General features: G+C 42.6%; 1 protein-coding gene across 1 annotated transcript; it reads right to left on the reverse strand.

Annotated features, from left to right (window-relative positions):
• Positions 1-518: 518 nt before the first annotated feature.
• LOC137295540 (suppressor of tumorigenicity 14 protein homolog) lies at positions 519-15,002 on the reverse strand. Its single transcript, XM_067826925.1, has 16 exons — positions 14,555-15,002; positions 13,333-13,504; positions 12,653-12,819; positions 11,634-11,746; positions 11,247-11,349; positions 10,352-10,549; positions 10,043-10,243; positions 9,029-9,199; positions 8,085-8,166; positions 7,653-7,824; positions 6,978-7,087; positions 5,941-6,128; positions 4,924-5,057; positions 4,273-4,414; positions 3,407-3,522; positions 519-1,939 (listed from the first exon to the last, which is right to left on the reverse strand). The coding sequence occupies exons 1-16, from the start codon at positions 14,679-14,681 to the stop codon at positions 1,235-1,237; spliced, it is 2,901 nt and encodes a 966-aa protein (XP_067683026.1). The 5' UTR covers positions 14,682-15,002; the 3' UTR covers positions 519-1,234.
• Between the last annotated feature and the right edge of the window lie 12 nt (positions 15,003-15,014).

Here is a 15,014-nt window from a genome sequence, read left to right on the forward strand (position 1 = left end):
CAGGATCTTTTCCCCAGGGTGACGAAAAAAAAACACGCAAGAAAATAGGGACTCACAACAGACACATCAGTGCTGATGTAGGGCGTCGACGTTTGCGTGGAAGAAACCTCTTCTGGCACAGACCTTATCCTGGTTCTGTCCTCACCGCTCATCACCGCCGAAAACAGACTGCAATGGGCGGCTCTGCATCGAAATTGGTGTTACCGACAATGGGGAGCTGTTTTATGGGGAACTGTTTTCCCAGTGAAAGAGACTCGTGAGCTGGTCCAAGCATCTTGGTGTGGAGTCCAATCGGCTTTGACCATTTAGGTGACACTCTGGTGTTCCAGAATCGTGGTCCAGGATGATGAATGACGCGACAACAGCTCGTTATGCTGACCGAGTCAAAAGGTTCCCAGTGCTGGCTGTACGAGACGATCTACCTTCAGTGACTTCTTGTGTGTGCTGGATTGTGTGGTCCAGACTCGGTAATATATGGTTTGCCGCCCGTTACCTGGACTACATTTGACAACACGGGGGAGTCATATAGCGTTTACTTGCCATGGTAGTACATATACAAAATATAAAGGCCAAATCTGCCATATCAGGAAACCACTATCACATCGATAAATTGTACCGAGTGAAATACTGTACACAACCTCAGATAAGATTTGATAACCATGGAACATATTTACAACTGTCAGACCAGATTCAGACGTACATCATTACTACGGCTATTGATGAACCTGAAACATTGTCTCGAAATACGTCACGCAGGCATAATACTGAGCACAGAATGCTTGTGCTGTCTATTTGACCTAAAGTTCCAATTTTCAAAAGTATGGACCTTCACAAATGTCTTTCTGACACTTTACAAACACAGTTTTATTTCTTTAAACACTGAATACCTGACCTGTATACGAGAGGTTACCAGCTAGCCATTTCCACTGTTACAACTCTTACAATCTTAATTTCGGGCCATAGAATCATTATTGCTCGATACCATGAAACACACAAGAACCCGGATGTTGTGTTTGTTTATCTGGTTTAGAATGTAGCCGCCATCTTGTGAACACTGGGTTTCGTAGCCGCTTGGTCTTGTACAAGTCATTCACAAGTCATTAGGGAGCCCCCCAGGTCGACGACAGAGGTACTGACACAATTGAAAGTAAAATGCTCCCCTAGGGCTGTTTTCATTGTAAGCAGAGACCATACAATAGATCTATTATATGGCCTCTGTTGTTAGCCTCCCACATCAGTTGTCCATGTCGTTGTCTTCTACCTCCTTCTCGATTGAGTTCTCTAGAATCCAGTCATAATACTTGGACACATGTGTATAGTAGCCATATTGGTTTTCCTGGTCGCACCCGACTCCCCATGAAACGATTCCCACCTGAATCCACCGACCGCCGTATTCCATGACATAGGGACCGCCACTGTCGCCATGACAGGCATCACCGCGCATGCGCCGAGAGTACCCAGCACAAATCATTCCAGGGGTGAAAGATGTGTTAACACTTCTGGCGCTTCTTTCACAAACGGGTCGGTTGACATATGGAATGGTAACCTCGCGTAGGAATGTTGGAGACATGCCGTATTCATACAAACTACCGCAACCTGTAATCATCCCGACTCTTCCGCCGCGAAGTAGTTCGTTCACAAGAAGTTCCCTCTCCAGACATATTGGCATTACGAGGTCACTGAACTCTACTGGCTGATCAAGCTGGAACAGCGCAACATCGTTATCAAAGTTATGTCCCTTGAACTCAGGATGAAGAATGTATTGTTTAAGGCGACGCCGTATGCCCTGTTTGCCGTCGCAGCGCACGGTGCCGACGTAAATGTCCACGTCTACTCGAGAGAATGGAGTACCGTAGGATTTCTCGAACTGTTCGACACAGTGGGCTGCGGTCAAGAACCACTGGGTGTTGATCAGTGAACCGCCACAGAATGCAGCAGTCTGAAATAACAACAGGTTGCGTTTAGATGAAATAGATGAAACAGTTCGATGATATTTGTGTGTATTAAAAATATTATTGTAACCGATTGCTCTTCAAAGAGTAGAGACAATATGATAGAATATGTCATCTCTGGAACTAGTAATTTTTAAGAAATCTGAATACTGACTGTTTAAACTAATTGAAATTTCTTCTTTGAGAGGAATTCTAAAGTTGTAAAGATGAAGAAAAACTAAATGTATTGAAAGTCAACTTTTTTGTTGCAGTGAGTATGGCGTTTCAGTGTAGGTACTAACAGTAACACCGATTACATGTTTGATATACCTATACAAAGAAACGCACCTGTTGCAAATAAAGAAGTTGACTATCCATAGTACTAGGCTTTCCTAAACTGCAATACCTTCTGCTGATTTCAGCCCATTACAAGTCGTGTAAATGTCGCTTCGCAAGAAATGTTTTTTTTTGCGTTTGCTTAGCAAACCTAAATCAGTTAGTGAGTTCCTTAAATGCTTAGAGCCAGAGTGTCAGTTTGTATCAGTACACGTCCGACATTGCCATTGATTTAATCTGGATATGGCTCCCCCGCATCGGGGTGAGTGCTATGTGATATGATTCCATGTACTGTCATATATCTACAAACACTGTTACCACTATCGGCCCCTACATGTGTGGAACCAATACTCAGTCCAGTCACAATTAACTTTCTGGGTGCCATGATATAAAGATACTCCAGATATTACAGCTACCTATTCTTTCAGTCCTTCTGAACATTTATCACATCAAGTAGATCTTCTAACCACGAATCTCGTTGGGTTAGCCACATTGAATCAACATAAAACAACTGTGGCCTCTCATATGTGTTACTAATGCCAAGCCTATATGACAGACATTGGTTGGTTAGTTTGATCGACACAATTCTCCCATTGTTTTCAGTCAGGTAATAGTTGTTACTAACAGTTCGAAAGGATTTTGTTTTAAATATTACAAGAAATTACCTAAATTTGAAACTTACCTTTATCTACCAAGATGTATCTCTTATCCCTTACTTAAATTAAGAACTACAAATCATAAACTACCAACAGAAAGAGGTCGCTGGACCAATATACCAATAGAAACAGCCATAGCCACCAATTTCATTACATGTTTCGCTGTACATCACCAAGAATTCCAGTATCCAGTCTTTCAAATTACTCTTTTTATCCAGTAAAATGAAGGAACTGAAATCCCTCGCTAAATTTATCAATATTATTATGTCACGAGTGTCATAGCCTTTCACTGTCATGTTGGTGTACCCAGTACATGTACTGCCGTCTTGCACATCATACTGTATTGTTATACCCTGTAATTCACTCTTATACCACGGTTGCTGGTCCTATGGAGAATAAATGAATCAGAATCAGGAACATGCATCTGAAAACCTATTTTTCCGGAAAGATAAATCGGTTGTGATTGTAAATGGTATGGCTTACATGTCTCTTGTCTCTGATGATGACGTGCCATGGGGATTCCCCTTCCAGGACTTCCTTACCACTGGCAATGCGGCCCGCCCGACCTACTTCCTTCACCATCTTAGGCCGCCCACACGCTGCAACACAAACATTCGAATTAGTAATCGTGGAACTTGACTGATCCTTGGTAGCCACTCTGAAGATGCTTTAGTCGCAGTGTCAGTACAGGAGGGTAAGTGAGTGAGTGAGTTTAGTTTAACGTTGCTTTTTAGCAATATGCCAGCTATATAACGGCGGGGGACATCAGAAAATAGGCTTCACACATAGTACCCATGTGGGGATTCGAACCCGGGTCTTCGACGTGATGGGCGAACGCTCTAACCGCCCCAGTACAGGAGGGAGCTCGATGGAACAGTACATATATATATACCAGACTGAAAACATTCATCTTACATCATCTTACATCAGTTTTCAACAGAATTTAGACACGTTCAAAGCAACCTTAGCATTAGGTCGAGTGTAACGCCTATCAAAGAAGTATTACAGATGCTGCTCTAAGACCGTTTTGGGTACGGAGATGGGGTGTTTATGACAACAAGCCGATTGTACGAAGCATCTTGACCGCAAGAGGCCGTGGGGTAATCTAGTGGTTGAAGCGTTCGCTCGTCTCTGCAAAGTTCGGGTTCGATTCCTCACATGGTTGTACCCACACGTGATATTGCTAGATTGTTCCTGCAAGCGGCGTAAAACCACACTCACTCACCCACTCACTACTCATACGCTTGTGGTTATAAGGAAACAACTGCTTATTGTTTCCACATGGGACGTAGGCAATGGAGTTTTGGTTTGATATCTGTAATCAAAACACTATGTTGATATCAACAAACCTTTCTTGTGGCCAATACCATCTATTGTCAAAATGGCGGATACCCTGGCGGAACAGCCGTTTGAGTCGCGTGCAGCGCACGTGTATTCGCCAGCATCCGTTTCCACAATGTGGTCGAGTACCAGGTAGTTGTTCACCAGAATCTGACAAGGAAGACGTACAGATGAGTTGGTTTGTTGGTTACCGCTTTTAGTTTAGATGAAAACACCTGGAATATGACATTCGTAAGCCTATGTATGATAAACTATAGAGTTTCGCTAGGTCATAACGTTACGAACGCTTTGCTCATCGGGACATGCAAAACCGAGGTGAGGCACTGTACCACGGGACGGACGATAACTGCGTATGTTACTTTATAAACTTGATGGGTGACTATACACGAAGATCAAGTGTTGATGGTTCGTGAGAATGTAATATCAGGTTCGTGACCTCGGAATCTGCAGATCAGTTCAACCATCCAGAAAGTGCCCCGTGTAACACTGTCGCAATCGAATCAAGTCCCCTGCTGACTTCCTTATTCTAATCATGTCCCCTGTGACACCGTCACGTTTCCATTATTCCCTATTTGACGCTGCCCCATCCCATTCATGCCCTGTTCGATTGTGACAAAGACTACCGTTCTCACCAAAACTCACCACACATGTATACATACCTTCTTCCTTCGGTCAAACTTGATGATTTCCCCATTCTTCCTCCACATGGTGTGTTCCGCATCGGGCACAAAGCATTGGAGTATAGCACTGCCACCTTCCTCAACGGTCATGTTCTGGGGCGCCTTCTCTACACCTAATAGCGACACAGATAATTATGTTCACAGATTGTGTCAAACAACATCTGCAGGCATAGCAGAACAAACCAATATCACGCACACGTGTCTTTGCTTAAAACGATAAAAAAGCAAAACAGTAGTCTGTCGTACAGACCCTGAAGTATATATATCCAAGAAAGCCCACGCAAGTCTAGAAAATGTGGCAAGTCTAGATTTCCATAGCTTCTGAAAATGATGAAAGTTTCAGGGTTCCATTTCATTATATTATTTTTTTTCGCAATGAACGTTTTTTTCAGTAAAATATGTTCATTTCAGAGACTAGCTGTTAGTCTAGCAAAACAGGTTTTCATGTGTGCGCCATCTGGTTATCCCAATCCCAACAGCTATCGTTTCTTTTCTTTCGTACGAAAGTAAAAAGATATGAAGATCGTAAATACATACTTGGTGCTGGTCGCCTATCGAATCCATAGAAGTGAATGTCAGTCCTACCTGCACATTGGCAGAATTTCTAAGCAGGGGACGCGTATTGAACGACGAAGGCACGAGTGGATGAGTGAGTGAGTTAAGTTTTACTCCGCACACAGCAATATTCCAGCTATATACCGGCGGTCTGTAAATAATCGAGTCTGGCCCAGATAATCCAGTGATCAACAGTATAACCATCAATCTGTGCAACTTGGAACCGATGACATATGTCAACCAGGTCAGCGAGTCTCACAATCCGGTCCCGCTAGTCGCCTGTTAAAACAAGCATGGGTTACTGAAGACCAATATTCTAACCTGGACCATCACGGGCTATGGAGGGATGAGGACATGCTGTGACAGCAGCTACTGAATCCTACCACTCTCACATATGAAGACACTGTAATCCAAATACCAAACATTAAAACGGTTTCTTACGCAATTTGCATGGCTCTGTAAGGGTGACCCAGGAGGACATCTCAAACAGGTTGCCACCTGACAAAGCAACACACGTGTACTTCCCGTCCTGGTCGTCACTGACTTCCGGCACGTGCAGAACACCGCCCGGATGGACTTCGATCCCCTCAGTGTGGTCGTCTTCACTGAGAATCCGGTCCCGATGCAGCCTGAGTTGGAATATGGATTCTTGTGATCAATATTCGATAAATGGAAGAAGGTTTCCGGACTGCACTTGGGTTGAGACAGAAGAAGCCACAAGATTGATAACTACCAGTGGTGAAAAACAGTACATTGACTACTACCTCAGACTGGTACAAGATATCGATCATTTCTGAAGAAAGTCATCTCATCTATCCTAGCCCTGCCACATACGACATGCAATAGAGTACTGGGCCCCTTTCCTTAAGGCGATTGTAGCCCTTAGATGATCGTGACTCCCATACTTTCGACTGCTTTAAAAACGACTTTAAAAAAACTTACGGTTGTTTTGAGGAAGGCATTTTCTTCCTTTTACTTGTCATATCTTCCTACGAACCTCTGTTCTAATACGGCCATATTTCGCGGTTCTCATAAAATCCCCTAGCGGCAAAAATGGCTTCAGATTTATCTCCCTTTTTTCAGTCCAATCAGAACACGTGCTACATCGGTCTAGATTCAACTTGACAAATGCAAGCAATGTGGAGAAACAAATATGGCGTGTCTGAGTTCTGTCTAGAAGAAACATCTGAGTATCGCGCTCGGGAATAGGTTCTAGTTTTCACGATGCATCCGGAAATTACCGAGATCTTGCGAACGATCACTTTTGAAACAAGGTAGCTGATTGCACTACTAAATCTGATTGCCTACAGTCACGAGTCTTGAACACTCGCACCATGAACTGGTCGTATTAGAACAGTCGCTACGTAGGAAGATATGACAAGTAACCTGTGTGGGAAGAGAATGTGAGGAAAAGGGCCCTGGCGCATATTTATATCCAACAGTTATGACATGTCTTGACACTGTCATGTAGAACTGACCACATAATGCCAACATTTGGCTCCTCCACAGCACACTCCATGAGAACGCTACTACCTCGCGCTATGGTGATGTTGTGAGGCACCTTCGTGAACGTCACTCTGTCCGATTCCTACAACAACACCAACAGAACATTCCACACTTACTCTGCGACATGCTCCTCCCCTCAAAACCTAGATACATCATAGCTGCACAGATCATGCGTAATAGATCTGACAGACGTGATTTTATTGTGTTAGACATGGATTCTGTAGAATTTGGCTCACGTCCCATAGTGGATGGACAACAAGCTGATACACAACACTTCAAAGACGAAGTTTTGCTTGAAGACCACAAGGACGCTGGTCGAGGGGGTTCACTTACCGCCGGACACAGGCAGCCATGGGGCAGTCTGTGTGGTCAATCGTAGTGTGACCAGGATGGATGAGAGAAAACGCAACGGTATGTTGATGTCGTTAGCGGACTGGGTTCACGTTTGGGTTTCACGAGACCGCGACGTGACAGACGTTTTTTAAAGTAACATATTCAACCTCCAGTTGGATGACTGTCATGATTATTCTCCATTGTTTTAACCATCGTTTATATTTCTAAGCAGGAAAAACGTTTGATTTGATCTCAAGAAACGTTACAAAATGTGAAATCCTGTCAAAGGTCAACTGAAGCATGGGGATCCCTACCAACATGAGCTGCGTGGTACAGAGGCTTCCGGTGTACCGCGGCAAACAGTGGCATTTTGGACCGTTGCCCTGAATGTAGCATGTGCCTCCGTTGTGACATGTGTAGTCCTCGCATGTGACGACATCTTCATACTCACATTCTTCACCCGTGATACCGCGAGGACAGTCACACCTCGAAAAACACGCATACGAGATACAAATACATAAACAGAATAGGTCAAGCTTTATTCAGTTGTCTGTTGAAGCGTGAATGAACAAGCTTTGCCTTTATCTTGCGAGTTGGTTGAGGTGCCGTGACGTGCTGGTGTTCACTATATTCCACGTTGTAGAATTATTATCACTAATGTAGTCATTGATATAAAGTTTGCGTTTGTTAAATATCAAAAACAACCTGTGTGCTTTAGATATCACAAAATCGAATATCACAGCTACCTCCATGTGTTCCCGGACCAGTCGTTAGCCTCTTCTTTAACACAGGTTCCCCCGTTATTACACTGCAGTGGACAGGGTGACTCTGCAGAAGAATACAACAAAATGCGTTATGGGCAGATTCCAGCAAAATCGGTTAATTATTTCAGGCCGAGCGTCAACAATTAAAAATGACAGCATCGTTTTAATAGCATAAAATCCCCATTTTAAGCTCTTTTCACATTCACAAGACTTCTATGCTAAACGCAGAGTCAATATCTTTGATCACCAGCAAATTCTGAGTTTACTTCTAAGCAGTACTCAGCAATATGATAGCTATATTACGACGGTCTGTAAATAATCGAGACAAACCAGACAGTCCAGTGATCAACTTGCATGAGCATCGATCTACGCTGTTGGGAACCTGACCACACGATCCCGTTTCGACAAGCACCGGTTACTGAAGATCAATTCTAACATGGATCTTCATGGGTGCCATCAAATACTGATGACACCAGGTGTCCGCAAAACTGTAAACGTATCCTGTCTCCCCGGTGGCATTGACACAGAATATTCTAACCTACCTTCAAAATATAATCATGAGTTTACATTTCGTATCTTCTCCGGAATTGTGATGCTCGAGATCTACTTCCTGTTCCTTCCCACGATACCTATTCCGTGCTGAAGCTGTTTGTATTTAACGATACATGGATCGAGAAAGTATTGTTTCATAATATATTCATATCTAATGCACCCATGTGTGGACACAGAACAAGTATATATGGATGACTACTTCTTTAATACTAGAGCAGGACTTTTCGATACAGGTTCTTGTATCGTTTTCAAGAATAACTCATACAAGAATCTGTATTGAAAGAAGTTGTCATCCATATATACTTGTTCTATCTGACTTCTAACTTTTAAACATGCCACTGAAACAAGTCATGTGTGGAGACATTGCTGTTTACCTTTCTGTAGCGGGGACACGAAGTAGCGTGCGGCGTAGCCACCGGCGTTGACGGAAGTGTCAGAGGTGAAGGTCACCGTCACTGCTGTCGTGTCGAATGTGAATACGCGCTGTTTGGCACTGTCCCCACATATCACGTGACTGATAGTATCATTCGCTTCTCCAAGTGGGGCTTGAATAAACACACACAGAGTTAATTTTGTCAGGGCTACGATGCAAATTCTCCTAACTCGGACTGAGTTCGTAAGTTATACATTTCATACATTTTGACAGTCTTCCTGTGGCGGTTCATATATTGAGTTGTCTTATCGATGAACGTATTAATGATATGCATGGAAGGTGTTCAAAGATGTCGTAAAGCCAATATCCCAAGAATTGCTAAGAATGTAGAGTAGTAGAAACCTATAAAGTTGGGCCAAAGTATAAATCTGAAACAAATCAGTAATTCGGCATATCGATGCTGATCCCTTCGATCTTGAACTCGGGCTAGCGAACTTTGTTTACTTTATTTAATGGTGGAAAAGTTTTATCTGTTCTTTGCATTTGTTTTGAGGGTTTGGGAGTGAAATATTTTTCTATCATTCAATAGGTAAATAAATACAAAGAAAGAAACAAAACAAATCAAAACTGTGAATGGTAACATGGTACAGCTAAGCATGTATAAAGAAGGCGTTAATTGGAGATGTTTGTCAGTCTACAGTATGCGCATACAGTTAAACACTTAAATCTACAAGTAACATAACTCGAAATTGAAAACTCTTAATGTGATTTTATCATTCTTATCGACCCGTTGTACTAATGACAAATTAGGACGATTTAGCTCGTGAAATATTTATCTTAATGCTGAAATATGGACAAGTCACCAATTTTCTGACCATCTAACTCCCAAAAGGATAGTCTCGCTGTCGTCATGGTATTGGTTCCCTGTGACTGTGACAATTAGAACGTTGTGTCATTGTACATATGGATCATATATCATTAGATTATGATAGCCATGGCCAGTGAAGGATCCTACCTGGTGACAAAATCACTCTGTCATATGTGCAGTTCTCACTGTCCTCCAAGTCAAACGTGACGAATTCTATAACAATGGTGCTTGGACTGGACGCCCGGATGTAGGTCACGCACTTGGTGTTGTGGGGGTAAGCATCCGGGTACCTTGGGCTGGTGAAATTACCTTCTCCGCCATTTAAAGTGTCTGTACACGGTTCCATCGCTGCAAAATTGACACAGAATGTTTCCTGGTAATAAGTGTAGGTATAGAAGTGTTTTCAAGTTTCGTTGGATCTATTTTACTCATTAACAAAACGGCTGAATCACACACTTTTTGTAGTCTTTTCTGTGACTGTCGTAGTTGTTGTTGGAGCAGTGGTTGTAGCCAGTAGTATGATGTGGTAGCTGACGTTGAAGCCACGTGTCTCTATGGCCGAGTCCGACGTAAACACGAGGTGAAGATGATGTCCAGACGAGGTCCAGTTGCCATGGGAGGTCGTGCCACACAACAAAGCCAGTCTCGCAGAGTCTGAATAATTGATATGGCGTGATGTTTACGAGTTTAACTATAACTGATCATCTAGGAGCGAGCGAGTATGTACTGTGAGCACAATGGATACCACAATGCCATTTAGAAAATGGCCTAATGCAACATATAATATATGGGATAACATTTACTCAGCAAAGTGCTGATTGTAGTGATTTTAATAGTTTTGGGGATTCCAGCGCCCTCTCTATAAGTCAGGTTCCACATATCACCAATCTCGAAATGTCGCTATGTATAACGTGAGCCTGAGGGAGTCGTGCCAATTTACACTTGTCAGAGGGGTACACAGAGTACGGGATCTAGAGTTTCCATTTTTGTTGATGTCGCCCTGGGTGAGTGGGTTAGATAGCTGCATTTATGTCCTGGTGTTTGGATCCTGACTCTAAGAGGGTGCATTTGAATCCCGGATAAGACCCCACTTAACAAAAGTACAAGAATCTGATTTTTACTGATAAAGTGTTATCCCCAAAATAACATGTTTCGCAGGAAGAACGGTTACAAAATTACAGGTTTTGTGTTTCATCACCGTTTCTTTAAACCTCGATAACATAGACAAAAGCATGCACGATCGACCACCTTGTAATAACATAAGTTCCCTAAGGAATAACGTTAAATAAAAGCCGCCATGACGTAGCTGGTATTTTCCTGATAAAATAATGCTCACACAATTCCAACAAACCTGTATTTGATCCGTCGTATATGGCAACGTTGTCAAAGTCACAGGGCGACGTCTCGACTTCAAAATACATAAGCCGAAGTTCGACAACACTGTGTGAAGGGCCCTGTTTAAACAGCATAGATACCAGCGGAATGACTATTTGATTTATATACAGTTCTCGGGTTATCGAGATATTTCAGTGATTGATTGGTTGGATATTTAATAAATTCATATCCTAGTTACTTTGCATGTTTATTCTTTAGCGTCACAGTCAGCGATATTCTACTTATATCATTGCGGTCAGAGATTCGAGTCAGGTCCAGATGAACTAGTGACTGATAAAATGAGCAACATTCAGAAACCAGTTGGATTGGTAGTTATGATAACTATTTCTGAATTCTGACAAACCTGTATAGTGTAGTGGCACAAAACTCTCGAGGGATAGGACAGTGGGTAGCCAGGGGAGGTGATGAACCCACTTTCTCCCGTCAGCGTCGTGTTGCAGTAGTCCTCAGCAACATCTACAAGATTAGCCCATATTTTTCACTTATCTCCTACACAGTGTTGTAATGTATGTTTGCATGCAGTGTTGTGTCCTTCAGGCATGGTGTTACTATATAGGTAATTTAACATGGCAATTATAGTGTTGTTGGGCTGTCTCGGGCATGGCGTTACTTCATCTGTAATATAGCATGGCCACTACAGCGGTGTTGTGTTGTCTCGGGCATGTCGTTACTTTATCTGTAATTTAACATGACAACTATAGTGGCGTTGTGCCCCTTTGGTCATGGTGTTACTTTATCTGTAATTTAACATGGTAACTACAGTGGTGTTGTGTTGTCTCGGGCATGGCGTTACTTTATCTGTAATTTAACATGACAACTATAGTGGCGTTGTGCCCCTTTGGTCATGGTGTTACTTTATCTGTAATTTAACATGGTAACTACAGTGGTGTTGTGTTGTCTCGGGCATGGCGTTACTTTATCTGTAATACAACATGACAACTATAGCGGCGTTGTGTTGTCTTGGACATGGCGTTACTCTATCTGTAATTTAACATGGCAACGATTTTGGTATTGTGTTGTTGGGCACGTATCGGTACAGTTGAGATTAATTAGATACTAGATATTTTTGTTCAGTTAACGTTCAGAATGTAGTAATTGTATTATAGTTTAGGAAAATCACCAGAAACAGTGTGTGTCTGACAGTGTAGAGTAATGTAGTGTATGCGTGACTAAGAGTGTAGGGTAATGTGTGTGTGTGTGTGTGTGTGTGTGTCTGTCTGTCTGTCTGTCAGTCTGTGTCTGTGTATGTGGTGGGGTGCGATACTCTGTAGTATAGGGTAGATATAGATATAGGGTAGAGTAGTGTTAAGGCGTCGATTGGAGTGTAGTTGAGAGTAAATCAGCGTATAATGGCGTTTATACCTGATCGGACAGGATGGAAGATGAGTCTAAAGCCAATCCCATCGCCTGCTGCGTCTGTCTGGAATCGGAGTGTTATGACGTCAGAAGAGGACACGAAGGAGATGTGTTCGTTCCCACAATACCTTGCTCGTCCATACTCTTTATCCTTTACTTCAAGGAAATCCCATCTGTTGAAATAAATAAGTTAACCTATTTGTTTGGAAAATATTTTTTCAGCCTGTTACATGTTCCTGTGAAGCAGTATTAATGTTGGAACACCCTAAATATGATGTCTCTAAAGTCAAATTGTTACCAGGGACAGTCACGTCTGTATCTCAGTGTGGAGTAAATTGGGATGTAAGTCGCCTTTAGCCATATTCCATCAATGTCACGATGGAGGAAACCAGAAATCGGCTTCACACATTGTGCGCATGTCAGAAAGCGGCCTCACAACCTCACCACCCATCTCAATATGAAAGTTAAGTGAAAAATGTACGTTCGTACGACCATTTTCCTCAAAGCATCAACATTCTAAAAATCGGAAAATAGTTATTAAAAACAAGCAAAACAAACACATCAAATGGTCTGGAAAGAGTAATTCAAAGTAAATTAGTTTCATTTTGGAGGCACGTCACCATATAGTGTGTGTATAATTGAACCAATCATATCAAAGATTTCCAATTGATTTCGTTACTACCTACAAGCACTGTGATTGGTCCTCAAGGTCAAAGTACTGTGACGTCATGTTGATACGCCACCCCGGGGCTGTTTTGACTACCCAGATGCAGTCGAGGTCCGCTGGGTAGTACTCTGGAAAGCCGGGTGACTCCACAACTTCTCTACCCACCATCACTTCACCTCCACACGCGAACACTGGGTGGTAAGATATAAAACACATGTTTTTAAGCAAGGTGCTTCATCACTTCACCCCCACGCGTGGACACTGAGCGGTGAGATATAAAACACATGTTTTTATACAAGGTGCTTCATCACTTCACCCCCAAACGTGACCACTGAGTGGTGAAATAGAAACACATGTTTTTATGCAAGATGCTTCATCACTCCATCCACACACGCGAATACTGCGTGGTGACAACACGTGCTCTAAAGCAAGATGCTTGTGAAAATTCTGTTCAGGCAGCAGGTATTTCCTCACCTAAATGATTCCGGCAATGGCTGTAGAAGGACGTCTGGTATAAGCACGATGGTTGCAAATTAAGATACATGTACAATACTATTTTGTTGCACTACATGCATTCATACATGCATTGATACCTGCATTTGTGCGTGCGCTCGCACACAAGCACGCACGAACACATAGACACACTCATCCATACATACATATACAGGTATCCATTCACAGTTGTGTGGACTGTAACACAAAGTCAAAGTACTTTGTCCAAGTTTACTGCGCGTTGCAGCCAGGTGTTTGCACATATTCATGTTGCCACCATCTGGTCAACTACGGAGTATGCACATGAAGAAATAAACACAAACTTGAATTTGTTTCTGATGAGCACACAAACAATAATATTTGTTCAAATTACTTATTATGAGTTTGTATTATCAGTGTCTCCAAATTAAAAACAAATGGAAAAAGCTGTAAGTGCTGGGTGTAAGAGGCTTCTGAGCATCAAATCAGAATACTTAGTGCTTTTATTTGTATCATAAAGCCGGTCGAGGAGACCGAGTGTGTAACTTCACACACCACTGGGACACCATTCGGCCTTAGTATCACCACAAGCTGATGTGTCCGGTCGTACATACAAGGACATCCTGAGGTACAATGTGTGTCGCACAGAAATATACATTCTACTCATACACGCTTGTCCACAACTTATGTTGGAGTGTACCAGCGTTTGTTTATCGAAAATAGAAGTATGTAACACTTCAGTTCATCACAAACATATCCTTCACACTTACTTTCACTCGTCATCCCAGACGACTCTCCAGTTTCAAACCACGCCCATGTTGAGTTGATCCACAGCGCAAGTGTAAACACTTTTAGCACTGTATGTAGAAACTGCATTTGAATATTTGAAGAATACATTGGTTTTCAAGGGAGATATTTTTCTGAGACTCTGCATCAGCCAAGGGAGAATGAGGGTCCGTCTGTCGTGGCAAACATGTACTGGCGTTTCTAAAGACATGGCTACCAGTGCTCTTTTGTTGCAAGAACCTCGTCTTCCGTCGTTCTTGGTGTGGTCACGTGTCAACACTTAACAAGCGCTACTGACACCATCAACGTCTGGAAGGTCAGCAAGGTCAAAATAAAAACTTAAAGTGTTATGAATATAGTGGTTTTGCTCCGCATAGGACCCCCTGATGGAGCCCCATGTACGTCTGCGCTGGACAAGGACTATAGTATCACTTCCGACACCGA

The sequence above is a fragment of the Haliotis asinina genome, chromosome 9 (assembly GCF_037392515.1).
Source record: "Haliotis asinina isolate JCU_RB_2024 chromosome 9, JCU_Hal_asi_v2, whole genome shotgun sequence".
Taxonomy (NCBI): domain Eukaryota; kingdom Metazoa; phylum Mollusca; class Gastropoda; order Lepetellida; family Haliotidae; genus Haliotis; species Haliotis asinina.

Coding starts and splice junctions, on each gene's coding strand:
- LOC137295540 (XM_067826925.1), bottom strand. CDS start 14,681: ATGTATTCTTCAAATATTCAAATGCAGTTTCTACATACAGTGCTAAAA. Junction 13,505..14,554: donor GTCTGGGATGACGAGTGAAA/GTAAGTGTGAAG, acceptor CTTACCACCCAG/TGTTCGCGTGTGGAGGTGAA. Junction 11,747..12,652: donor CTTCCATCCTGTCCGATCAG/GTATAAACGCCA, acceptor CTAATCTTGTAG/ATGTTGCTGAGGACTACTGC.